This window comes from Ammospiza caudacuta, chromosome 32 (assembly GCF_027887145.1).
Source record: "Ammospiza caudacuta isolate bAmmCau1 chromosome 32, bAmmCau1.pri, whole genome shotgun sequence".
In the NCBI taxonomy this organism is placed as follows: domain Eukaryota; kingdom Metazoa; phylum Chordata; class Aves; order Passeriformes; family Passerellidae; genus Ammospiza; species Ammospiza caudacuta.
This window is the reverse complement of record NC_080624.1, coordinates 4,266,634-4,291,302: the sequence shown is the minus strand read 5'-3', so window position 1 is coordinate 4,291,302 and position 24,669 is coordinate 4,266,634. Positions and strand designations below refer to the sequence as shown.

The 24,669-nt window shown below is 63.8% G+C and overlaps 4 protein-coding genes across 5 annotated transcripts; 2 read left to right on the top strand and 2 right to left on the bottom strand.

Moving 5' to 3' along the window:
* Positions 1–973: 973 nt before the first annotated feature.
* RBM14 (RNA binding motif protein 14) lies at positions 974–5,978 on the bottom strand. Of its 2 annotated transcripts, XM_058822351.1 has the most exons (3): positions 5,572–5,978; positions 1,837–3,457; positions 974–1,480 (listed from the first exon to the last, which is right to left on the bottom strand). In XM_058822351.1, the coding sequence occupies exons 1-3, from the start codon at positions 5,915–5,917 to the stop codon at positions 1,273–1,275; spliced, it is 2,175 nt and encodes a 724-aa protein (XP_058678334.1). In that variant the 5' UTR covers positions 5,918–5,978; the 3' UTR covers positions 974–1,272. The 2 variants fall into 2 exon arrangements, with proteins under 2 accessions (XP_058678334.1, XP_058678335.1); XM_058822352.1 differs by lacking the exon at positions 1,837–3,457.
* A 194-nt stretch (positions 5,979–6,172) lies between these two features.
* CCS (copper chaperone for superoxide dismutase) lies at positions 6,173–9,446 on the bottom strand. The gene is made up of 8 exons (XM_058822362.1): positions 9,359–9,446; positions 8,660–8,732; positions 8,438–8,575; positions 7,502–7,682; positions 7,352–7,412; positions 6,643–6,720; positions 6,456–6,559; positions 6,173–6,381 (listed from the first exon to the last, which is right to left on the bottom strand). Exons 1-8 carry the CDS (start codon positions 9,392–9,394, stop codon positions 6,225–6,227), a joined length of 828 nt encoding a protein of 275 aa, XP_058678345.1. The 5' UTR covers positions 9,395–9,446; the 3' UTR covers positions 6,173–6,224.
* A 4,194-nt stretch (positions 9,447–13,640) lies between these two features.
* Positions 13,641–16,980, top strand: LOC131570027 (RNA-binding protein 4B-like). Its single transcript, XM_058822361.1, has 4 exons — positions 13,641–13,667; positions 14,019–14,440; positions 16,011–16,706; positions 16,786–16,980. Exons 2-3 carry the CDS (start codon positions 14,029–14,031, stop codon positions 16,703–16,705), a joined length of 1,107 nt encoding a protein of 368 aa, XP_058678344.1. The 5' UTR covers positions 13,641–13,667; positions 14,019–14,028; the 3' UTR covers position 16,706; positions 16,786–16,980.
* A 685-nt stretch (positions 16,981–17,665) lies between these two features.
* Positions 17,666–20,337, top strand: ZNRD2 (zinc ribbon domain containing 2). Its single transcript, XM_058822365.1, has 3 exons — positions 17,666–18,074; positions 18,199–18,268; positions 19,678–20,337. The coding sequence occupies exons 1-3, from the start codon at positions 18,015–18,017 to the stop codon at positions 20,022–20,024; spliced, it is 477 nt and encodes a 158-aa protein (XP_058678348.1). The 5' UTR covers positions 17,666–18,014; the 3' UTR covers positions 20,025–20,337.
* Positions 20,338–24,669: the final 4,332 nt, after the last annotated feature.

Here is a 24,669-nt window from a genome sequence, read left to right as displayed (position 1 = left end):
AAAATTTTTAACAAACGGCGCTGGCTCCGCCCACGGTTCTTTCTTTGCACTCACATCCCCTCAGAACACGGCACGGAACCTTCTGGACTCCCCGGTGCTGCCTGTGCCCTGCCTGGCTCTGCCCCCTCTGGGAGGGGCTGCTGCGAACGGGAACACCCCCAAAACCATCCTTGAGCCCCCAAAGAGGCACCCATGGGTGACAGAGGGGCTTTAACCCCCAGCTCTTCCTCTTCCCATGAGCAGCAGGAGCTGCCACTTAACCTGCTCAGGGCTAATTAGTCTGCAGACTGTCTTGTTTGTCCCCAGACTGGTACATTATGTCCCCAAAGTGGCTCATTTGTCCCCAGATTGCTCCTGCCTTTTGGGGTTCATTAATTAAGGTCATTAAGCCCAGGACATGCCTTTGGTGATGCTGCCAGTTCTGCCTCGCCAGCGCCGATCGGTGCCGTGGTCACCCGCGGGTGCTGCCATCGCCACACCTGGGGACGTGGGGCCAGGGGTGTGTGACCACCCTGGGGAGGAGGGGAGAAGCGTCAGATCCTCCTGCCTGGGTATTAACCATGATGGTTAATGAGCCTTGGCCATGCCTCCTGTGGCACAGGCAGACTGGGCTGTGACTGGTCCCTGGGGAGAGATGGGGACAGGAAGCGCCTCTCACGGTGGTGACAGCGGTACATGACATGGCACACACCACCCCTCAAAACCAGCTTTCCTCACCCAAAATAAGCCCCAGCACAGGTCAGTGCCAGTGATCCCGTGCGGTGGTGTCGTGGCAGGGCCGAGTCTGGCGCTTCCTGCTGCCAGCTCTGAACGCTGCTCATCCTCCAAATCCACTCCTCCGTGGTGGGAAAGCAGCTCCAGCATTGGCAGCACCATCAGCCGGGGCTGGGTGGTGATGGTGGCACTGGGAGGTGTCCCCAGGGGTGGGAATGGACCCCCAGGACTGGGAAAGAACCAGGCGGGAGGCGTCGGGAACCGGAGCAGACCCCAGCATTTATTTACAGTCATAAAAAACCCCCAGCACCGTGCCGGGCCTGATGCTGGAAACGGGGAATTCACCCAAAAAATGGGACAACTCATGGTATAAAAGAGTCTGAGCCGCATGGCTGCAACCACTGGCGGGTTATGAACCGGCACCGAGCACCAGCAGGGGATGAACCGTGCGGCCACTGCCAACCGTAACCGCGGAACCTTCTAAAAAACTCAAACAGCAAAACCAGAAAGAATCGGCTGAAAAAGAACCGTCCGTGCCCCGGCGGGGCCGTGGCCAGCTCAGAGGCGGCGCTGGTAGCCCGAGTGGATGCGGGCGGGGGGCAGGTAGTCGCTGTAGCCGCCCGAGTAGCGGGCGTACTCGGAGTGCGCGTCCGGCAGCCGGCGGTAGTCCAGCGGGGACTTGGTGGGCGAGCGGCGATACGCCAGCGGAGAGTCCGCTAGGCGCCGGTAATCGGCCAGCTCGGACAGACGGCGCTCGGAGCCGTACCTGGGCGAGAGAACAGAGGGGGATCAGCCAGGAGGGGACGGGGCTCGGATCCGCCGCGGCAGCACCGTGTCCCACCTGGGGACACACCGCGATGGGCAAAGCCGGCGCAGGACGGGATCGGATGCCACGGAGGCCCCGTTGTGTGCCATCACCTCCCCTCACCCGCACCAAGCCCCGTCCCCTCCCTGGGATCTGCGCGGCGCGAGCGGAGCCATGGTGCCCACCGTGCCGGGCGACAGCGAGCCGCGCCGGTGCCACACGGCACTGGTCAAGCTGCGAGCGGTGCGCCGGAGCCCGGCGAGCTGGCGAGCAGCGGGAGGCAGGGGTGGGGGTCGGTGCCCCGCCCGGCACCGTACCTTTTAGCCAGAGAGGACGATTTTTTGTACGGGTCGTCGTAGGCGGCGCTGCGAGGCGGGGAGAGGCGGGTGCGCTCGTAGGGCGGTGCGGCGGCGGCCTGTGGCAGGCCCAGGTAGGAGCCTGCCGGCTGCCCCAGCTGGCTCGGCCCGTCGTAGGCGCTGCCGGGCTGGGCTCGGTACGCGGCCGCCAGCGCGGCGGAGGACGGCTGCTGCGCCGGGTAGGAGGCCGCCATGGCGCCAGAGGCCTGCGCCCGGTACGCGGCCGTCAGCGGGGCAGAGGCCTGCGCCTTGTACGAAGCGGCGACGGCGGCCTGGCTGCCGTAGGACGCGGCCAGCGAGGAGCCCGTCTGCGCGCCGTAGCCGGCGGGGAGCGCGGCGGCCGCGGGCTGGCTGCCGTAGGACGCGGGCAGGCCCGCGGCGGGCTGGGCGCCGTACGAGGCCGAGTGGCCCACGGTGGGCTGGGCGCCGTACGAGGTGGACAGCGCGGGCTGGGCACCGTAGGAGGCAGAGTGGCCGGCCACGGGCTGGTAGGCAGCAGCGGCGTGACCTGCCACGGCCTGGGCGCTGTAAGAGCTGGTGTGCACCGCCACGGCCTGGGCGCTGTAGCCGGCAGACAGCACGGCGCCGGGCTGGGCGCTGTAGGAGCCGGCGTGGCCATCCATGGGCTGGGCGCCATAGGAGCCTGCGGCCAGCTGGGTGCCGTAGGATGCCACGTGCACGGCCACGGCCTGGGTGCTGTAGGAGCCGGCAGAACCGGCAGCGGGCTGGGCGCCGTAGGCGGCTATGGCGGGCTGGGCGCTGTAGCCGGCCGAGTAGCCCGAGGCGGGCTGGGCGCTGTAGGAGGAGGCCAGGGCAGCGGACTGGACGCCGTAGGAGCTGAGGGAGTTGGCGGCCGCGGGCTGGGCGCCGTACGAGGCGGCGGCGGCTGGCTGGGCGCCGTAGGAGCCAAGGGAGTTGGCGGCAGCGGGCTGAGCGCCCGCGGCGCCCAGGGAGCCGACCGAGGGCTGGGAGCGGTAGGCGCTGCCCAGCGAGGCCGAGGGCTGCGCGCGGTAGGCGGCGGCCTGGCCCGTGGTGGGCTGCGGGCGGTACGCCACACCCAGGGAGGCCGAGGGCTGGGCTCGGTACGTGGCCCCCAGCGAGGCCGAGGGCTGGGCGCGGTAGGCGGCTGGCTGCGCCGTCATGGGGAGCGACACCGCCGCGTAGCCGGCGCGGGTGGGCGAGCGCCGCAGCGGGCTGCGGTCCCTGCCAAAGTAGGAGGGGGAGGCGGGCCGGGGCTGCGCATCGAAGGCGTCGTACTTGGCGCCGAAGCGCTGCTGGTAATCGTACAGGGAGGGGGTGGTGGCGTAGCCGGCGCCCGTGGCGGAGGGGAAGGCGGCGTCAGCCACCCGGCGCTGCTGGTCGAAGCCCTCGATCTTGGGCTGGAACTTCTCGCGGTACTCGAGGCCGATGCGCTTGGTCTTGTCGACGCCGAGGGCAGGCGGCGGCGCCTGGCCCGTGCCCTTCTTCTGCACGTTGGTGGAGAGCTCCACGTTCACCCGGCGCCCCTTCACCTCCTTCCCATTTAGGTTTTCGATGGCAACTTTAGCATCGGCTTCGTTCTCCATGTGTACAAAGGCATAGTCTGACAAAGCAGCAGAGAGAGCAGTGAGGGGAGAAAACACAACTCGTTACAGGAGCCGGCGCTAACGAGCCGTGCGGCGGCAGCGGGACGGGCGCGGGACGGGCGCTGCTGGCCCCGGGACGGCGCTGCCGGCCCCGCTCGCCAGAGGAGACACGACCACCACCATCGGCTCTGCCCTGCGCTCGTTGGGTCACAGCCCACCCGGCGTCCCCCAGCTCACAGCCTCCCCCAGCCCGCCCGGCTCCCTCCGTGTCCCCCCAGGCTCTGCCTCCTGTGCCCCCTCTCAGCCCCTCCCTGGCACTTGGGGAGCAACGGCCCAGCCTGGGCTGGCAGTGCCAGCACCGTGGGCTCAGTGGGATGGCCTGGCAATGAGCGGAGCAAAGCTGAGAGAACCGGCGCCAGCACAGAGAGCGGGACAGGGACAGAGAAAAGGGGGAGAGGAAAAGGAGACAGAAAAAGACAAGGACAGAAGGGAACAGGGACTTAAGACACAGAAGAAGAGGAGGGAGAAGAGGGAGGGAGGGAGGGAGGGAGGGAGGGAGGGAAGGGCCCCTGAGCACCCCCAGTGAGTGCCCGGCCATGGCGAGGAGCCAGCGCCACACGGCACAACCACGGCTCAGCAGCACAGAGGCGTCTGAGGACAGCGAGGAGCAGGGAAGCAGGACCTGGTGGCAGCTCTGGCGGCCGCCTGTGGCACTTGGCCCAACAGGTTTGGGGGCTGGATGCCCCCATGGTGGTCGGGGGGGTCACCCCCGTGGCACGACGGGTCAGGAGGGCAGCGACCCCGTGGTGTTTCCCTGCAGTCACAGACCGAGACCACCGGAACCAGTGACAACCCACCCAAGGGTGTGCGGTGTGCTGGGAGCATCACTGGCCAAGCAAACCTATCCCAGACCTCTCAGCATCAGTGCCATGTCACCTTCTCCTTTATCCCCCCAGTACCATCCCATCCCCCCCGGCTCCTGTCCCACATCCACATGTCCCACTCTGGAAGCCCAAAGAGGGGATGTCCCCTCCATGTCACCCCCAGCCCTGCTGCCATCCCCTCGGGGTGGCCATGGCACCCCCAAACCTGAGGGGACAGGTTCTGCCAGCTGTGCTGGTGACTGTGACCTGGGACGAGAGAGCAGAGGAGCACCGTCCCCCTCCTGTGGGCAGGGGCACACGGGCACTGTGGGGACTCACCGGGACTCCAGAGTCAGGTGAGAAGGGATGAGATGACAGCAGGGTCAGGAGAGGGATGTGGAGTGACACCTGTCAGTCCATCAGTGTGACACAGCTGACAGTTGAGTTGGGGGAGGTGGGTGACCCCACCAGGCTGTGCTGAGGGTCCCCAGTGTGAAGCCATTGAACCCCTCAGGGGTTTTACGGGGTATTCTGTGCATGTCCCAGCTCGATAGCTGAGTGTGTCTGTGGAGGCCAGACTGTGTCCTGGGTATGATTTGGTCACAAAGGTGGCAGCGGCGGGCAGGGGTCACTCCCCTAGGACTGGGGGTGGTGATGGCACAGAACAAAGCTGCCAGAAGAAGAGTTATGGGGTGTTCAGAAGTGTCGGGAGCCCACCTGGGCCACTTGAGGGAGGATAAGGAAGCTAGTTAGAAAAGGGATCACGTAGAGATTGAGAGGGCTGGGGAGCCTACACGAGCTCATATGGCCCCACCTGGGGTTTGGGGAGGCGATTGCAGAGCACGAGGCCGGCTGGAGGAGCGTTACCGGGGAAGTTACGGGGTCGGGGGCACCCACAGGGGCTGGCAGAGCCCCACCTGAGCCTGGGGAAGGCGATGGAAGACACGTGGTTGCCAGAGGGAGGGGGGTTAAGGGGTCTGGACCGCCCACAGAGGCCCGCACCGCCCCGGCCGGGGGGCGGGCGGAGGCGATGGAGCCGGACGTGGCTGGCAGAAGGGGGGTTACGGGAGCTCACTCGGGCTCGCACGGCCCCGCTCGGGGCAAAGGGGAGGCGGCAGAAATCCCCCCGCTCCACCAGCCCGGGCCGCGCTGGGGTCCGGGCGGGGGCGACGCCGCAGTCGGACGGAACTCGGGTGCCACGGATCACCCGGCGGCGCGGGCCGAGCTGGGCGGCGGGGGCCGCGCGGCCCCGGCGGCGGGTCCGGTACCTTTCACCACGTCGCACTCCACCACGGGGCCGTACTGCTGGAAGAGCGAGCGCAGCTCCCCGCTCGTGCACGCGGCCGACACATTCCCCACGAAGATCTTGCAGGTGTTGGTGGGGCGAGGCCGGGATGGCTCCACCACGATGCGGCGGCCGTGCAGTTGGTGCCCGTTGAGCTGCGAGATGGCGCGCGCGGCCGCCGCCTCGTCCCGCAGGTGCACGAAAGCGAACTGTTTCATGAGGGCGACGCCCAGCACCGGCCCCGCCGCGCCTGCGAATAGCTCGCTCAGTTCTTCCGCCGTCGCCTCCTCGGGGACGTTGCCCACGAAGAGTTTGATGCCAGGACGCATCGCGGCGGGGATCGCTGGGGGGAGCGTGGCGGGGACAGAACCGGCAGCGGCGGCGGCGGCTTCAAAATGGCGGCGGTTCCTGAGGGCGGCGGGGGCGGTGCCGTGCGCAGCGCGCCTGCGTGCCGTGCGCACCGCCCTTCCTCAGCGCGCCTGCGTGCCGTGCGCACCGTGCTCGCGCGAGCCCCGCCCACTATTTTCCCGCCGCGATAGCTCCGCCCATCTCTTTAAAACCACGCCTCTTCTTAAAGGAGCCGCAGCCTCTGCAGAGCGGGGGGCTCCCAACTCTTTATTCGTTCCCGGGGGGCTCCTAGAGGTGGGAACTGGGGGTCTCCATGGCGGGGGTCTCCAGGGGAGCCCCACGGCTGCGGTCGCGCTCCTCCCAGAGAGTGACGCCATCGCAGGTACAGACGCGTTTGGGGTTCTGGAAGAGCCCGGCAGCGCGGGCCACCACGCCACAGGCCAGCCTGGGGACACGGGAGGGGTCAGGGGGGGTGACCCCACAAAGACCCCTCCCCAAAATACCCCCCCAAGTGCTCACCCCCGGCCCGAGTTGCCGTTGACGCGAGACAGGGGGTGCGACCCCCGGCCCAGATCGTCCTCGCCCTCAGCCACCACCACAGAGCGGCCGATGATGTCCCACACCTGGGGAGGGGGATTTGGGGGGTCAGAACCCCAGAGAGACCCCCCAAATACAGGGACAGACCTCCCCAGACCCCAATTCCCACCTTCAGCTTCGAGTCCTCGATTCGGAACCGGGCCTGGCCCTCAGAGTCCGCCCAGATGTTCCCCAGGTCCCCGGCGTGCTGGGGGGGCAGGGGGGGTCAGGAGCCCCCCAAAAATCACAGAGCAGCCCCCAACCCCACAGAGACCCCCCCAAATCCCCTCACTGCACCTCAGAAACCTCAAAAATCCCACAGTGACCCCACCTGACCTCTCATTGTTAACCAAGCCCCTCCAAGACCACCCCAAATCCTTCAGAGACCCCCCAAATTCCCCCACCCCACAATACCCTCCAAGACCCCCCCAGATTCCCCTCAAATCCTCTCATTGCATCCCCAAACCCCTCCAAGACCACCCCAAAATCCCCCAGAATCCCCCCAAATACCCACATTGCCCCCCCAAACCCATCCAGGACCCCCCAGAATCCTCCAAAATCCCCCAGAGACCCCCCCAAATCCCCTCAATCCTCTCATTGCTCCTCCAAGACCACCCCAAATCTTCCAGAAACCCCCCAAATTCCCCCAACCCTACAAAACACCCCCCAGACCACCTCAAATCCTCTCAGAAACCCCCCAAATTCCCACATTGCCCCCACAAAACCCCTCCAGGACCCCCTAAATGCCCCAGAAACCCCCTCAAATCCCCTCATTACCCCCCCAAATCCTCCAGAGACCCTTCAAAGCCCCCCCAAATCCCCCCTGACCCCCAGCTCACCCTGTGCTGGTCCTGGGGTCCCCCGTGGCTCTCCCCATCAGGGTTGAAGTGGCCCCCACAGCTGATTTTGAGGGTGTGGATGGAATATGGGGTGAAATTGGGGGTCCCCACCCCCTGTAGCCCCCCACAGCCCCCTCCCCACCCTCTCACCTGTTGCAGGGGTCCGAGAGGTCCCCGAATTCGTGGATGTGGAGCCCGTGGGGGCCAGGGGGGAGCCCGGACACGGCTCCGTCCACGAGGCACCGGCTGGGGGAGAGCTGCAGGAACCGGAGCAGCCCCCGGACCCCCCCGGGACCCCCCAGTGCCGCCACTGCTGCTCCTCCGGGGGGAACTGGGGGGGACAGGGCAGGGTGAGGCACCCCCAAACACCCCCGGTGCAAAAATCAACTCGGGGAGTTCAAAATGTCACCCCCAAAAGTGACGCTGAATCACAGGGAGGGATGGCAAAAACCCTCCAGGAGCAGCTAAATCCACTCGGGATACCCCAAAACCCACCCAGGAGACCCCAAAATCCCTCTGTGACCCCCCCCAAAAACCCTCTGAGATCCTTCAAAACCCCCAGAGGACCACACAGGACAACCCAAAACCCTCTGTGACCCCTCCAAACCCACTGGGACACCCCAAACTCCCTCAGCACCCCCAAAAACCCCCTCAAGACTCCTCCCAAACCCCACTGGGACAACCCAAACCCCCTCAGGACCCTCCAAAATCCCCTCAGAACCCCCCCAAACCCCACTAGGACACCCCAAACCCCCTCAGGAGTCCCCCAAAACCGCACTGTGATCCCCCAAACCCCCTCAGGACACCCCAAACCCCCTCAGGCCCCCCCCCAAACCCCCTCAGAACACCCCAAAAGCCCCTCAGGACCCCCCTAAACCCCCTCAGGCCCCCCCCCAAACCCCCTCAGAACACCCCAAAAGCCCCTCAGGACCCCCCCAAACCCCCTCAGGACCCCCCCAAAACCACACTGTGATCCCCCAAACCCCCTCAGGACACCCCAAACCCCTCAGGACCCCCCTAAACCCCTTCAAACTCTCTCAGGACCCCCCCAAAGCCCCTCAGGACCCCCCAAAACCCCCGACTGACCCTCGGAGGAGCCCCCCATGCCCTTGAGCACGGCCCTGCGCCCCGAATTCTCCAGCAGCTCCCGCACGCGCTCGGCCGCCGCCGTGGTCTCCACCAGCACCGACTGCTCCTGCAGCCGCAGCTCCACCAGCTTCACCTCTGGGGGGGCACAAAGGGGCTCTGGGGGGGTCCCCAAAAACCTATGGGGGGGTCCCCGGGGTTTGGGGGTCTCGGGGGTCTCACCTGGAGCCGCCTCCAGCGCTGCCCGCACGGCATCGGCGCAGCCCTGGCAGCTCATCTGAACATCGAACTCCAGCTGGGGGGGGATAAACGGGGGGGTTTGAACCCCAAAATTGTGGGGGAAGGGGGAAAAAGGGGGGGAAATGAGAGGGGAGGTGTCAGCACCTCGAAAATGGGGGGTGAGAAGGGAGGTGGAGCCCCAAAAGCGAAGGGGAAAGGAGCCCTGAACACGCAGGGAAGGGGTCTGAGATGGTGTGGAAGGGATTGTGAACCCCCAAAAGTTGTTCCTGAGGCTCTGAACCCCCAAACCCGCCCTGCCAGGGGGTGCTGCACCCCTAAAAGTCTTTCTGATGGGGTCCCGAACCCCCAAACCCGCCCTAAGAGGGGTCCTGAACCTCCAAAACTGCCACGGGTGAGGCTCTGAACCCCCAAATTCCCCCGGCCAGGCGGTCCTGCACCCCCAAAAATGCTTCTCACACCCTCCTGAACCCCCAAAACCTCCTCGCCAGCGCTCCTGCACCCCAAAACCGCCCTGAGAAGGATTTGGCACCCCAAGATCTCCCCAAACCGGAGCGTTTCACCCCCAAATGGCCCGTTCTCCGTTCCCCCAGCCCTCGAACCGCTCCGCCCGCCTTTCCCGCACTCCCCGAGCCCCTCGGCCCTCCCGGTCCCGACCCCCCGGCCCGTCCCGGGGGTCCCGACCCGGCAGCTGCTCCCGCCGGCCTCCGGTGACGCCATGGCCGCGGACTCCGGACCCGGAACCGCTCTCGGGTCTCTGCGGCACCACGGACCCGTTTCAACAACGGACCGGATATGGCCGCACTGAGGGGGAAGGGTTTGGCGGTTGCGCAACTTCCGGCGTTCTATCGCCATGGCAACGGCGCCGGGTTCGGAACGGGCCTAACGGGGATTTTTTTACGGTTTTAACGGATTTGGGGGGTTCGGAAGGGTTTTGGTGGCTCAGGGGGGTTCTGGGAAGGCGGAAGTGGGAATGGCGGCGGCCTGTGGGGTGCAGGGGGGGTTGGGGGGGGGGGGGAAATTTGGGGTTTTCTTTTGGGGGACGGGGGGTGCAAGGGTCCCACCCATGGGGACACAGCAAGGACCCCCAAAATCCCCTTTAGGGGTCCCCAAAATGACCAGAACTTCCCCTCTCCAAAACACAGTGGGACAATAGTTGTAAAAAAAATAATTTATTTGTCCCAAAATGAGCACGGACACGGTTAAAGGATGAGATGTGGGGAAAATTGGCGGAAATAGGGCACCCCCAAAATTATGGACCAGCCTACCTGGGGTTAGAGCTTCTCCAGAGGCTCAGAGCCCCCCAAAACCAGATATCAGCCTCTGCCAAGGACCCAGAGCCCCCCAAATCAGGGGTGAGAACACCCAAAGTGCTCAGAGCCCCCCAAATCAGGTGTCAGGACCCCACAGAGGGCTCAGAGTCCTCCATATCAAGGCTTAGCATCCCCCAAAGTGCTCAGAGCTCCCCCAAATAATGGCTCAGCACCCCCAAATCAGGCTCAGCACCCCTCAGAGCACTCGGAGGCCCCCAAATCAGGGGTCAGGACCCCCCAAATCAGAGCTCAGCACCCCCTAAAGTGCTCAGAACGCCCCAAATCATGGCTCAGCTCCCCCCAAGGACCCGGAGCTCCCCCAGATCAGGGCTCAGCCCCCCCAAATGAGGGCTCACCCCCCTCCCAGCACCCCAAGCCCCGCTATCCCCCCTCAGCCCAGGCCCTCCCGCACCCGCTGCACCAGCCGGGCCCGCACCGCGCGCCCCTCCCGAGCTCCGGGCCCGGCGGGCGGCGGCGGCTGCGGGGGCGGCTCGGGCAGCGCCGGGCACGGCTCGGGCGGCTCCAGGAGGGGAACGCGGCGGCGCAGGGCGATGTTGTGCAGGATGCAGCAGGCCAGGAAGATCTGGCACACCTTGGGGGGGCTGTACTGGAGCCCCCCGCCCGCCAGGCAGCGGAAGCGGCGGCGCAGCAGCCCCAGCGTGCGGCGCAGCGGGGCCAGCGTGCGGGAGTGCAGCGCGTTGTAGCGCAGCTCGGCCGCGCCCCGCGGGCCCGCGATGGGCGTCAGCAGCCACGGCTTCAGCGGGTACGAGCCGTCACCTGCAGGGCGGGGGAGAGAGGTGAGCGACACCTGGGGCGGTGGGGATACACCTGAGTGACAGCCAGAGCAGCAGGGACACACCTGAGTGACACCTGGGGCGGTGGGGATACAGATCAGTGACACATGGAGTGGTGGGGACACACCTGAGTTACACCCAGAGCAGCAGGGGCACTCCTGAGTTACACCTGGGGCGATGGGGGCACACCTGAGTTACACCCAGAGCAGCAGGGGCACTCCTGAGTTACACCTGGGGCGATGGGGGCACACCTGAGTTACACCCAGAGCAGCAGGGGCACTCCTGAGTTACACCTGGGGCAGTGGGGGCACACCTGAGTGACAGCCAGAGCAGCAGGGGCACTCCTGAGTTACACCTGGGGCGGTGGGGATACACCTGAGTTACACCTGGAGTAGCGGGGATACACCTGACTCACACCTGGGGCAGCAGGGACACACCCAGAGCAGCAGGGATACACCTGAGTTACACCTGGAGCGGTGGGGATACACCTGAGTGACACCTGGAGTGGTGGGGATACACCTGAGTTACACCTGGAGCGGTGGGGATACACCTGAGTTACACCTGGAGTGGTGGGGGCACACCTGAGTGACACCTGGAGCAGCAGGGACATCCCTAAATCAACTCTTGGGCACCAGGAACACACCTGATCCCCAGGACCTCTCACCCAGCAGGCCAGATCCCCAATTCCCACCCCACACCCCCTCACCCAGCAGCCAGACCCCCATTTCCCACCCCAAACCGCCCTCACCCATCCTCCATCTCCCCATTTCCCACTCCGAACCCCCTCACCCAACAACCGCCACCCCATTTCCCACCCCAAACCCCCATTCCCCACCCCAAACCCCCCATTTTCCATCCCCACACCCCCATTTCCCACCCGAAACCCCCCATTTTCCATCCCCACACCCCCTCACCCAGCAGCCAGACCCCCATTTCCCACTCCAAACCCCCCATTTTCCATCCCCACACCCCCCATTTTCCATCCCCACACCCCCTCACCCAGCAGCCAGACCCCCATTTCCCACCCCAAACCGCCCTCACCCATCATCCATCTCCCCATTTCCCACTCCGAACCCCCTCACCCAACAACCGCCACCCCATATCCCACCCCAAACCCCCATTTCCCACCCCGAACCCCCTCACCCAGCAGCCAGACCCCCTCGCTCCTGCTGCCCTCCATCAGGCGCGCCAGGGCCGAGTTCTCCAGCACGGTGGCGTTGGCGCACGAGCCGGGGAACTTGGCCACCACGTTGGTGATGTGGCCGCGGCCGTCGCACACCACCTGCATGTTGATGGAGTGGAAATTGGCGGCGTTGCGGAACAGCGGCTCGTTATCCGCCGGTGCCCTCAGCGCCACGTGCATGGCGCCCACCAAGCCCAGCACACCGGGCAGCGCCGCCGGGGCGTCCCCGGGGGGCTCGGCGGGCGGCGGGAAGGCGATGTAGCGGCCGGCCCGCCGCTGCAAGGCCGCCAGGAACTGCGCCAGGCAGTTGGACATGGCCGACTGGCTGATGCCCGTGCTGAGGCGCGACGCCGTCTGGAAGGAGCCCGAGGCCAGGAAGGCCAAGGCCGAGGTGACTTTGACGGCCACGGGCAGAGCGTGGCTGCGGCCGGTCAGGCTCTGCAGGTCGGCACCGAGCTCCCGGCACAGCGCCGCGATGGCCGCGCGGTCCAGGCGGCAGCGCCGCAGCGCCTGCTCGTCGCTGAGCTCCAGGAAGGAGCAGCGCACCCGGTAAATGCGCTGGGCGGGGTACGGGCGGCGGCGGCGGCGGCTGCGGCGGGGGAGCGGGGATGGGGGAGCGCCGGGGAGGGAGATCCGGGTGGGTGCGAGGTGCCGGTCATGAGCACGGTACTGATCGCGGGGCCGTTCGTGGGGTTCATCCCGGTCCCGTTCGTGGGGTTCATCCCGGTCCCGTTCACGGGGTTCATCCCGGTCCCGTTCACGGGGTTCATCCCGGTCCCATTCATGGGGTTCATTCCAGTCCCGATCCCTGTCACAGTCCTGCTCCCGGTCCCGGTGCTGCTCCGGGTCCCTGTCACAGTCCTGCTCCCGGTCCCCATCCTGTTCCTCGTCGCTGTGCCGGTTCCGTTCCCGGTGCCGGAGCCGCCGCAGCAGCAGCACCGCGTGGGACATGGCGGGGGCGGGGCTACGGTGGAAGGGGCGTGGTTAATGTTGGAGGGGCGGGGCCAGACCCGGCCAGACCCGGTGGCCGCGACGCCCCGGTGAGAGCGAGCGGTCGCTGTTTCTGACCGGATCGATGCCGCACCGGTTCCGGTGCCGGGGGATCCCGATGGCAGCGGTTGGTCCCGGTCTGTCCCAGTCGGTTCCGGTGCCGGTGGTGGCAGTTGGTCGCTGTCCCTGTCCCCGTATCGGTGGATCCTGATGGCGGCAGGAGCGGTCTGTCGGTGCTGGTCTCTGCTTCTGTCGGTCCCGGTTCCCCGGCCCGGACTCGGTTCCTCGGCTCCGTCCCGGTTTCCCAGGCTCGGTCCTGGTTCCCCGGTTTGGTCCCTGTTCCTGCCGGTCCCGGTTTCCCGGTTCGGTCCCGATTCCCGGCTCGGACCCTCCCGGCCCCGCGGTGACGCCAGGCCACACCGCTCCCCCGCGCGCTGATTGGTCAGCACTGCCTTCACGTGCCCTGAAAGCCCCGCCTCCCTCCTCACTTCCGGCGCGCCGCCGCTCTCCATTGGCCACCGCGAGGGCCGGAACGCTTTGTGTAAGACACTGTCTGGACCGCCTCTGGGCGGGGCTTCGCAGCGCTTTAGCCAATCGCGTCTCACCATTCTGCCGCTCTCGGCCAATCAGCGCGCGCGGTGGGCGTGGCCCCGCGTGAGGCGGCTACCGCCATTTTGTTGCCGTCATCGAGTACCGGGGGAGGGGGGGGCGCGGTGAGACTCGGGGGGCCCCGGGGCGGACATGGGTGGAACCGGGAGGAGCGGAGAGGGACCGGGGTGCTGCTGTCTGGGGGGGAGCATTGCACGGCGTCCCGCGGCCTCGGGAAGGCGTCCCGGAAGAGGCTCAGACCCGGGATGGGAGCGGGATGCGGTCTTTCCTGAGGGGGTCTCTGCTTCGGGGTGCCCTGAGGGGTGAGGGGGATCCCATCGGGAATCAGCTGGAGGAGAATCGATGAAAGGTGGGGGGAACCTTCCCCATCCCCGGAGCGGCTCCGACCCCTCAGCAGGACCGGCGGTTGTGCGGGGAGGGTCTCACCAAGCCCCCCTTTCCCTGACACCCCTCAGGCCGGTCGCGATGGTGAAGCTGTTCATCGGGAACCTGCCGCGGGAGGCGACGGAGCAGGAGATCCGCTCCCTGTTCGAGCAGTACGGGAAGGTGCTGGAGTGCGACATCATCAAGAACTACGGCTTCGTGCACATCGAGGACAGGACGGCGGCCGAGGACGCCATCCGCAACCTGCACCACCACAAGCTGCACGGCGTCTGCATCAATGTGGAGGCCAGCAAGAACAAGAGCAAGGCCTCCACCAAACTGCACGTGGGCAACATCAGCCCCGCCTGCACCAACCCAGAGCTGCGCGCCAAGTTCGAGGAGTACGGCCCCGTCATCGAATGTGACATCGTCAAGGACTACGCCTTCGTGCACATGGAGCGGGCCGAGGATGCCGTGGAGGCCATCCGGGGGCTGGACAACACCGAGTTCCAAGGTGAGCCGTGGGGAGGTTCTGATCTGGGAGGATTTTGGCTGGTTTTTGGTGTTACCGGCCCCACTCTGTGATTGGTGCTGTGTTTGGAGCCTGTTCTCGTCCTGGAGCGCTGGAATTTGGCTCTGGGGATGTCCCCGTGCCCTCATCCACTGTCAGGGCTGGGGACACCGTGGTGGCTCCATGTCGGGGCAGAGTGACCCCACAGCACCAAAGTTTGTAGGAATTCTGGGGATTTACTCCACCCTGGTTGGTCAGGGTGAGTTCCACCTCTGGGGCCACCTCATGGGATTGGTGTTGTCCTTTTGCTGCTGGAATTTGGGAGAAAACAGGGCTGGGAGCCAACGCCATGTCCCATTGGCTCCCGTTGTCCCATTGGCTCCCACTGTCCCCAAGTCCTGCCCGCAACCACAGGGACGCCCCTTGTCTGCGGGGCCTGGTGCCCACCCTGGTGGCTCCTGTCACCCCCCACCCTCAGCAGTGCCAGGAGTGGCTCTCAGGGGTCCCCATGGCTGCTGCCACCTCTTGGGGGTCCCTTGGTGCTGGTGCCATTTCTGGGGATAACATGGACCACCAGCCCCAGCCCACCACGGTCTCAGATGTTCTGATCCACGGTATCATTTAATCTTGGTGTGATAATTAAATAATTTAATAACAAAACAATGGCTGGAGTTTGTGCCTCTGACAGGGACCCCAAACAATGCAGCTCCTGGGCTTTCATCTCCCCGGGCTGTGCGCAGGAAGGTTTGGGGGTTGTCACCTCCTCCGTGTCCCCAAATGTCCCTCACCTGGCCAGGCCACAGGTGGCTCTTAGGGGTCCCCAAGGGGTGGTGGTGGTTCTGGGGAATCCCACAGTGCTAGGGTGATTCTGGGGGTCACCAACGGTGCCAGGGTGACACTGAGGGGACCCACACAGATTGACAATGCCAGGGATGGTCCTTGGGGACGTCACAGTGTGGTGCCAGCCCTGCGTGACCCCACAGTGCCAGAGCAGGGGGCGGCTCTGGGGGTCTCTGTGCCTGGTGCTGGTGTGAGTGCGGCTCTGGGGGACCCCATGGCCTTGTGCCAGTGCTGGGATCAATTCTGGGGGACCCCACGGCCTTGTGCCAGTGCTGGGATCAATCATGGGGGACCCCACGGCCTTGTGCCAGCGCTGGGATCAATTCTGGGGGACCCCATGGTCTGATGTTGGGGCGACTCCAGGGAATCCCGTGCCCAGTGCCCGTGGCAGTGGGGCGTCCCATGGGCTGATGAGAGCACCAGGGTGGCACTGGGGCATCCCATGGCCCAATGTCAGCGTCAGGGTGGCTCTGAGGATGCCATGGTCCAATATCAGGGTGACTCCAGGGGATCCCATGGCCCAATGCCCAAGGCTCTGGGGATCCCATGGCCTGATGTCGGTGTTGAGGTGACTCTGGGGGATCCTCTGGCCCAATACCTGTGGCAGTGGGGGATCCCGTGGCCCGATGTCACTGTCGCGGTGGCTCCAGGGATCCCACTGCCCGATGCCCGAGGCTCCGGGCCAGGCTGGGCGCGGTGCCCGGGGGTGACGCCGCGTCTCCCTCTCCCCAAGGCAAGCGGATGCGCGTGCAGCTGTCCACCAGCCGGCTGCGGACGGCGCCCGGGATGGGAGACAAGAGCGGCTGCTACCGCTGCGGGAAGGAGGGGCACTGGTCTAAGGAGTGCCCGGTCGATCGCCCGGGGCAAGTGGCGGACTTTGCCGAGGCCTATAACGAGCAGTACGGAGCCGTGCGCACTCCCTACACCGCGGGCTATGGGGAGACCGTGTATTACGATGAGGCCTACGGCGGGATGGCCGACTACTACAAGCGCTACCGCGTCCGCTCCTACGCCACGGCCTCGGCGTACGACGCCTACGCGGAGCAGACCATGGCCCAGTACTCCCAGTACGCCCAGTACTCCCAGGTCCAGTCCTCGGCCATGGCCGCCACCACGGCCATGGCCGGCCGCATCCCCACCACCTTAGACGCGTACGACCGAGCGCTGCTGCCCACCCCGGGCGCGGCGGCCGCCGTCGCCGCCGCCGCTGCCACCGCCGCGGCCGCCGCCGCGTCCTCCACGTATTACACCCGGGACAGGAGCCCCCTGCGCCGCACGGCCGCTGCGGCCAGCACCGTCGGAGAGGCGTACACGTACGAGCGTGGGCAGCTGTCGCCCGTCTCCTCGGTGGCCCGGGCGTCCCTCTACGACATGCAGCGCTTCGGGTGGGATCCCTACACGGAGCGGGTGCAATACTCTGCCTTCTGAGGTGAGCACCGGGGGGTCTGGGCCCTGCCGGGTGTTTCCGTGCCGCTGGCGCCCGGTAACGGCATGTCCCCCCTCCCCAGGATCGCCGCGGACCCCCCGGGACTCGCCGCCGTTGCCGTGGCTCCGCAGCCCCCGGATGTCGCTGCACCAGGTCAGACAGGCCCCGGGTCGCTGCTGCCGCCGTGTCCCCCTCCCCGTCACCGGGATCCCCCGTCCCCACCGGAGCCGCCACGTCCCAGCGCCCGCACGTCCCCGCGTCTCCCCGGTTCTCCCCGAGTGTCCCCGTGTTCCCCACGTCCCCTCACCTCTCTGGTCTCTTCCAGGTGCGGCAGCCTCTGATGGAGCTGTGTCCCCCCCACCGCCTGAGCCCCCCCTTTTTGTACGGAGCTTCCCCAGGGTGCCCCCCGCCCCTCTGCCCGGGCGGGGGCACCCCCGGCCTCACCCGCCCCTTTTCCAGCAAAATAAACATTTTCACATTTTCACCGATTGCTGTCACCGAATTCCGTCACCGAATTTCCGTGCCTGGACCGTGGGGAGCTCAGTCTGAGATGGGCGGGGCCGGTTCTGTCCAATCAGCGCGCAGCGCTATCGGGCATTTTTGAAATCCCGCGCGATATATGCAAATCGGCTCTGGTCGGGAGTGGGCGGAGCGAATGCAAATAGCGGGCGCGAGCGGCGAATCAGATTGCGGGAAGGAATGGGCGTGGTCTATGGCGGGAGAGAGGCGGGGTTATGCAAATTTACGCCGCACGGGGGACCCGACCCCATTTCGGTCACGGACCGTGGGACTTATTTTGCCGCCCGGAACTTATTTCACAAATTCGCGTCGCTGTTTCTGCCCGGACTTCTGTGCTGTGTGACGTCACTTCCGCCGCGACGCCGTCTCCGCAGCGGCCACCATGGCGCTGAACGGCGGTGAGGCACCGGCGGGAACCCCCGGGGGCGCGGATCCACCCCGGGACCCCCCCTGACCACCGGGAGCCAGCCCGGAACCCGCACCCGCCACCGGGACCGCACCGAGCCCTGAGAATCCTCTCCGTGACCCCCTCCGCCATTACCGGGACCTTCCCGGGACCCCCGCCGCCATCCCGGGGCCGCCCCGTGACCCCTTCCCGCCGCTCCGAGTCCCTCCCAGCTCATCCCAGTCCCCCTTCACCCACTCTCCCCACTGTTTGGGACCCCTCTGGTAACCGTGACCCCCTCCGGTAACCGAGACCCCCCCCCGGTAACCGAGCCCCTCCGGTTCTTCCCCCCAGGCACGGACGAGGCCGAGGCGCGGCGGGAGCGGCTGGACCGGGCGAGCCGGGCCATGGGGGCGCTGCTGCTCCGGGGGTACCGAATGTTGGGGAGCTCCTGCCCGGAGTGCGGGGTGAGCGGGGGGGGGGGAGGGGAGCACCGGGACCCCCCCCCCGGGACCCCCCCGGGAATTGGGCGGTACCGGAGCGGGTGGGGGAGGGGTCCCGGTCCCCCGTGACCCCCCCGTGCCCCCCCAGACGGTTCTGCTGCAGGACAAGGAGCAGCGGCTGCTGTGCGTGAGCTGCCAGGAGCCCGAGCAGGGACCCGGTACGGGACGGGGAAACGGGAAAATTGGGGGGAAATGGGGAAATTGGGGGGAAATGGGGAAATTGGGGAGAAATGGGGAATTTGGGGGGAAATCGGGGAAATTGGGGGGAAATCGGGAATTTGGGGGGGAAACGGGAAAATTGGGGAGAAATCGGGAATTTGGGGGGAATTCGGGAAATTGGGGGGAAAATGGGGAATTTGGGGGGAAATGGGGAAATTGGGGGTTGGGGGGAAATGGGGATTTGGGGGGGGAATGGGAAAAATTGGGGGGAAATGGGGAATTTGGGGGGAAACGGGAAAATTGGGGGGAAATGGGGAATTTGGGGGGAAATGGGGAAATTGGGGGGAAATCGGGAATTTGGGGGGGAAACGGGAAAATTGGGGGGAAACGGGAAAATTGGGGGGAAATCGGGGATTTGGGGGGAAATGGGGAATTTGGGGGTTGGGGGGGGGATTCGGGATTTGGGGGGAAATTGGGGATTTGGGGGGGGGAAATGGGGGATTTGGGGGAAATTGGGGATTTTTGGGAGGGAAATGGGGATTTTGAGTTGGGGATTTGGGATTTTGGTGGGGAATTGCAGATTTTGAGTAGAGGGAAATTCAGGATTTTGGGGGACGGAAATTGGGGATTTGGAGGTGAGGAATTGGGAATTTGGGGGGGGAATTGGGGATTTGGGGGAAATTGGGGATTTTGGGGGGGGAATTGGGGATTTTGTGGGGGAAGGGTTTGGGATTTTGGGGGGGCAATTCAGGATTTTGGGGAGGAGGGACTTGGGATTTTTGGGGGGGAAATGGGGATTTGAGTTGGGGATTTGGGATTTTGGGTGGGGGGGAAATTGGGGAATTGGGGATTTTTGGGGGGGGGGAATTGGAGATTTTGAGTAGAGAGAAATTCAGGATTTTGGGGGACGGAAATTGGGGATTTGGAGGGGAGGAATTGGGAAATTGGAGGGGGAACTGGGGATTTTTGGAGAAGAACTCTGTTTTTTTGGGAGGGCAATGATGATTTTTGGCAGGAACTGGGGATTTTGAAGGGGGGGAATTTGGATTTTGGGGCGGAGAATTGAAGATTTTGGAGTGGGAATTGGGGATTTTGAGGGAGAGTTGGGGATTTTTGGGGTGGGGGGAAATTGGGGATTTTGAGGGAGGAATTGGGGAATTTGAGGGGGAAACGGGAATTTTGGGGCGGAGAATTCGAGATTTTTTTTTTTTGGGGGGTGGAAATTGGGATTTCGGGGGGGAGGACGCAGGCTGAGAACGCAATGGTGGTGCCAAAATCCGGGGAAGAGCCGGGAATTTTTGGCGATTTCGCGCCTGACCGGATTTGGAGAGGGGGGTGGCACCACCCCAAACCTTCTGTGCCCCCCCCTCACCCCTCGCTCCCCTCCCCCCCCCCCCCCCCCCCCCAGCCGCCGCCCCCGGCCCGCCCCGCCCCGAGCGCTGCGAGGGCCGCGGCCGCCGCGACCCGGGGCTGCCCCCGCCCGGCCCCGGAGCCCCCCGGTGCCGGTGCCGGTACCGATCCCGATGCGATGGCGCTACCGGGGCCGCGGTGGCGGCGGCGCGGGCGGCGCTGCTGCAGAAGCTGCTCTGGGCGGCGCGGGAGCTGCCCCGCAGCCGGCTCCGTGGAGGGCAGGCGCCCGCCTCTGCCGCCTGGTGCGGGACTGCGCCCTCGCCCTCAGGGGGCTGCGCGACCTGGAGCCCCCCGGGAGCCCCCCGGGACCGTCTGAGACCCTGTGAGCCCCCCGGGACAGAGTGAGACCCTGTGAGCCCCCCGGGACAGAGTGAGACCCTGTGAGCCCCCCAGGAGCCACCCTGGACCCCCCCTCAGGGCACCCTGACACATCCTGAGACCCCTGGAGCCACCCCAGAGCACCCTGAGACCCCCGGAGTCCCCCGGGACCGTCTGAGACCCTGGGAGCCCCCCGGGAGCCCCCCGGGACCACCTCTCGGGGCACCCCGAGACATTCTGAGAGCCCCGGGAGCCACCTGGACCCCCCCCCCCGGGACTCCCTGAGACCCCCGTGGTACCCTGAGCTCCCCGGGGCACTCTGAGACCACCCCCAGGACACTCTGAGACCCCCAGGGACACCCGAGACCCCCAGAGCCACCCTGGACCCACCCCCAGAACACTCTGAGACCCCCGGGAGACACCCTGGACCCCCCCCCCCCCCGGGACTCCTGAGACCCCCGTGGTACCCTGAGCTCCCTGGGGCACTCTGAGACCACCCCCCTGGGCACCCTGAGACCCCCAGGGACACCCAGACCCACCAAGGACACTCTGGAGACCCCCAGGAGTCACCCCAGACCCCACCAAGGACACTCTGAGACCCCCAGGGGTGACCCCAGACCCACCAAGGACACTCTGAGACCCCCCTGGAGCACCCTGAGACCCCCAGAGCCACCCTGGACCCACCCCCAGGACACTCTGAGACCCCCAGGGGTGACCCCAGACCCACCAAGGACACCTCTGAGACCCCCAGGGACACCCCGAGACCCCCAGGAGTGACCCCAGACCCACCTCCAGGACACTCTGGGACCCCCAGAGCTCCCCCAGGACACGGCTCCGGTTTAAACACCCGGGTTTGTTGGTTGTGCAATGGAATTTTAAAAGTGATGATGTAAAATAAATTTTATATAAAAAGGGATTGGTATAAAAGGGATTTGACATAAAATGAATTTGGGATAAAGGGTTTGATAGAAAAGGGTGTGATATAAAAGGGTTTGATTTAAAGGGGTTTAGTACAAATTTGGTATAACGGGGGTTCGGTGTGGAGTTTGGGATAGGAGTGATTGATATAAAATAAATTTTATATAAAAAGAGATTGGTATAAAAGGGATTTGAATATAAAATGAATTTGGGATAAAGAGTTTGATAGAAAAGGGTGTGATATAAAAGGGTTTGATTTAAAAGGGGTTTAGTACAAATTCGTATAACGGGGTTCGGTGTGGAGTTTGGGATAGAAGTGATTGATATAAAATAAATTTTATATAAAAGGGTTTGAAGTAAAAGGGATTTTGTAGAAAAGAATTCGATATAAAAGGGCTTGGGATAAAAGGAGCTTGACATAAAATGATTTGATAGGAATTGGATAGAAAAGGGTTTGGTCTGAAAGGTTTGGTATAAGAAGTTTTTGGTGTGAAAATTATATAGAATAATTTTATATAAAAGGGATTTGATAGAAAAGACTGGTATAAAAGGGATTTGGGATAAAGGGTTTGGTAGAAAGGCATTTTATAGAAAAGGATTTGATACAAATTTGGTATAACAGGCGTGAAATGGAGTTTGGGATAAAAGTGATTGATATAAAATATATTTTATATAAAAGGGTTTGGTATAAAAAGGTTTGATATAAAGGGAATTTGGGATAAAGGGTTTGATATAAAAGGATTCGACACAAATTTGGTATAAAAGGCATTTATATTTAGGATTTGGTATAAAGGGGTTTAATATAAAATAAATTCAATAGAAAAAGAATTTGATATACAATAAATTCGGTATAAAAGGGATTGATATAAAATAAATGGAATATAAAAGGGATTTACTATAAAAGGATCTGATAAAAATAAATTTGGTATAAAATAAATTCAGTATGAAAGGAACTTGATATAAAAGCGAATTGGTATAAAATAAATTTGGTTTTAAAAGGGATTCAATATAAAATGAATTTGATATAAAAGGGATTTGATATAAAAGGGATTTTCTCTAAAGGGATTTGGGATAAAATCGTTGATTCGATACCAAAATCGACCCGAGCCCCAAACTCCCGGATCCGCCCCCAAATCCTCTCGGGTGGGGGAGGGGCCGCGCGGGGGGGGTGGGGCCGCCCCTCCCCCCCCCCCCTCCCCCTCTCCGATTTCCCTCGGTGGGGGGGGGGGGCTTGGGGGGGGTTTCGGAGCTGTCGCGACAGATCGCGATCCCTGCAGCGCCCGGGGGGGGAGGGCGGCACTGGGGACCCCGAGGGGGTTTTGTTTTCGGGAGTTTTGTTTTGGGGGTTTTGTTTTGGGTTTTTTTTTATTTTGGGGTTTTTTATTTTGGGGGGTTTTTATTTGGGGTTTTTTATTTTGGGGGGGTTTTTATTTAGGGAGTTTTTATTTTGGGGGGTTTTATTTGGGGTTTTTATTTTGGGGGGTTTTTATTTTAGGGAGTTTTTATTTTGGGGGGGTTTTTATTTTGGGGGGGGGTTTTTGTTTTGGGGGGGGTTTTATTTTGGGGGGTTTTTATTTTAGGGAGTTTTTATTTTGGGGGGTTTTTATTTTAGGGAGTTTTTATTTTGGGGGATTTTTATTTGGGGATGTTTTTATTTTAGGGAGTTTTTATTTTGGGGGGGTTTGTTTTGGGGGGTTTTTATTTTAGGGAGTTTTTATTTTGGGGGGTTTTTGTTTTGGGGGGTTTTATTTGGGGGGGTTTTTATTTTAGGGAGTTTTTATTTTGGGGGGTTTTTATTTTGGGGTTTTTTTATTTTGGGGGTTTTTTTATTTATTTTGGGGAGGGGTCCCGGGGGGCTCCATGGGGAGCGTCTGGAAGCGGCTGCAGCGGCGCGGGGAAACGCGCGGCCAAAGTTCGCTTCGAGGCCACCCTGGAGGAGCTGCTGGTGGAGGGGGGGGGCAGCTGGTGAGTGACCCCCCCCCAAATCCCCCGGACACCCCCAAATCCCCCCGGAGCCCCCCGACCCGCCGGGAGCCCCCCACAGTCCGTGGGAGTTGCCAAAACCTCCCGGATTTCCCCCCAAATTCATAGGAACCCCCCCGGACACCCCCAAATCCCCAGGATCCCCCCCGACCCACCGGGACCCCCCCAAATCCGTGGGAATTCCCAAATCTGAGATTCCCCCCAAATTTGTGGGGCGCCACCCCGGGACCCCCCCCCCCCCCCCCCCAAAAATCTCTGGGAATTCCCAAATCTTCCAGGATTCCCCCCCAAAATTCGTGGGTTCTGCCCCCACAAAGAAAAACCCCTGAGACCCCCACGGGACCCCCCCCCCCCCGGACACCCCCAAATTCTCGCGGACACCGGCCGAGCGGCTGGGACCCCCCCCCCCCCAAAATCCGTGGGAATTCCAAATTTTCTGGGCTTCACCTCAAATTTGTGGGACGCCCCCCCCAAAAAAAGGGAAACACCCCCCCCCCCCCGGGACCACCCCAAAATTTCTGTGAATTCCCAAATTTTCTGGGATTCCCCCCCAAAAATTCATGGGACCCCACCCGGGACCCCCCCAATCCTCTGAGAGCCCCCGTTGGTGGGGGAGGGACCCCAAAATCCCCCCAGGAACCCCCAAAATCTCTGAGACCCTCCCCAAAAAAAACCACAGGACCGCCCCCCCCCCCCGAAAAAAAACCTCCGAGACCCTCGGACCCCCCAAAACACCCCAGGGACCCCTGAAATCAACGACCCCCCCCAAAAAATCCCTGGGGACCCCCCCCAGGACACCCCAAAATCCCCCCGAGTTAATTTTGTGGATAAAATCTCCATAAATGGGGGCGGTTAAAAATAACCCTGGGGGGGGGGGGGAGGGGAACCCCCCCTTGCCCATCCCCCCCCGGGGGTGTCCGGTTTTCCCCCCCCCGGCCCCAAATTTAGCGGTGCCCCCCCCTCGGTGGGTGGGGGAGGGGAGGGGGGCGCGGTTTGAGGGTCCCGGGGGGGGCGTCAATTTGGGGGTGTCGGAGTGGGGGGAGGGGGGGGGGCGGTTTGGGGGGGTCCCGGGGGGTCCTGACGCCCCCCTGCCCCCCCCAGGACCCCCGACAGACTGAGCGTGGTGTGGAGCCGGCGGCAGCGCAGGGGTCTGCTCCAAGGTGGGGAGGGGTCCTGGGGGGGTTTGGGGGCGTCCTGGGGGGATTTGGGGGTGTTCCGGTGGGTTTTGGGGGGGTCCCGGTGGGTTTTGGGGGGGTCCTGGGGAGCTTTAGGGGAGTTTGGGGCGTCCTTGGGGGGCGTTTGAGGGGGTCCTGCGGGGGATTTGGGAGGGTCTCGGGGGGCTTTGGGGGGGTCCCGGGGGATTTAAGAGAGTCCTTGGGGCGTTTGAGGGGGTCCCGAGTGGGTTTGGGGGGGTCCCGGGGGGATTTGGGGGGTTCCGGGTGGGTCCTGGGGGTCCCGAGTGGGTTTGGGGGGTTTAGGGGGGTTCCGGGGGGATTTGGGGGGGTCCTGGGGGGGTCCCGAGTGGGTTTGGGGGGGTTAGGGGGGTTCTGGGGGGATTTGGGGGGTTCCGGGGGGGTCCTGGGGGGTCCCGAGGCGGCTTTATGGGGTCTCGGTGGGCTTTGGGGGGGGTCTCGGTGGGTTTTTGGGGGGGGTCCCAGAGGGGTTTGGGCGTCTCTGATGGGGGTGCAACCCCACAGGTGGGAGTCGGGGGGTTCCGGGGGCTCCTGGGGGGGATTTGGGGGTCTCTGGGCAGCCCAGAGGGGCGGTGGGT

Excerpts from the sequence above, each read along its gene's own strand:
- RBM14 (XM_058822351.1), bottom strand. The coding sequence starts at position 5,917 with ATGCGTCCTGGCATCAAACTCTTCGTGGGCAACGTCCCCGAGGAGGCG. Across the intron at positions 3,458-5,571 it reads GGAGTGCGACGTGGTGAAAG|ACTATGCCTTTGTACACATG; the intron begins GTACCGGACCCG and ends CTGCTTTGTCAG. Across the intron at positions 1,481-1,836 it reads TCGTCCTCTCTGGCTAAAAG|GTACGGCTCCGAGCGCCGTC; the intron begins GTACGGTGCCGG and ends TCTCTCGCCCAG.
- CCS (XM_058822362.1), bottom strand. The coding sequence starts at position 9,394 with ATGGCGTCACCGGAGGCCGGCGGGAGCAGCTGCCGG. Across the intron at positions 6,560-6,642 it reads TCGAGGACTCGAAGCTGAAG|GTGTGGGACATCATCGGCCG; the intron begins GTGGGAATTGGG and ends CCCCCTCCCCAG. Across the intron at positions 6,382-6,455 it reads AACGGCAACTCGGGCCGGGG|GCTGGCCTGTGGCGTGGTGG; the intron begins GTGAGCACTTGG and ends CCGTGTCCCCAG.
- LOC131570027 (XM_058822361.1), top strand. The coding sequence starts at position 14,029 with ATGGTGAAGCTGTTCATCGGGAACCTGCCGCGGGAGGCGACGGAGCAG. Across the intron at positions 14,441-16,010 it reads GGACAACACCGAGTTCCAAG|GCAAGCGGATGCGCGTGCAG; the intron begins GTGAGCCGTGGG and ends CCTCTCCCCAAG.
- ZNRD2 (XM_058822365.1), top strand. The coding sequence starts at position 18,015 with ATGGGGGCGCTGCTGCTCCGGGGGTACCGAATGTTGGGGAGCTCCTGC. Across the intron at positions 18,075-18,198 it reads GCTCCTGCCCGGAGTGCGGG|ACGGTTCTGCTGCAGGACAA; the intron begins GTGAGCGGGGGG and ends GTGCCCCCCCAG. Across the intron at positions 18,269-19,677 it reads GGAGCCCGAGCAGGGACCCG|CCGCCGCCCCCGGCCCGCCC; the intron begins GTACGGGACGGG and ends CCCCCCCCCCAG.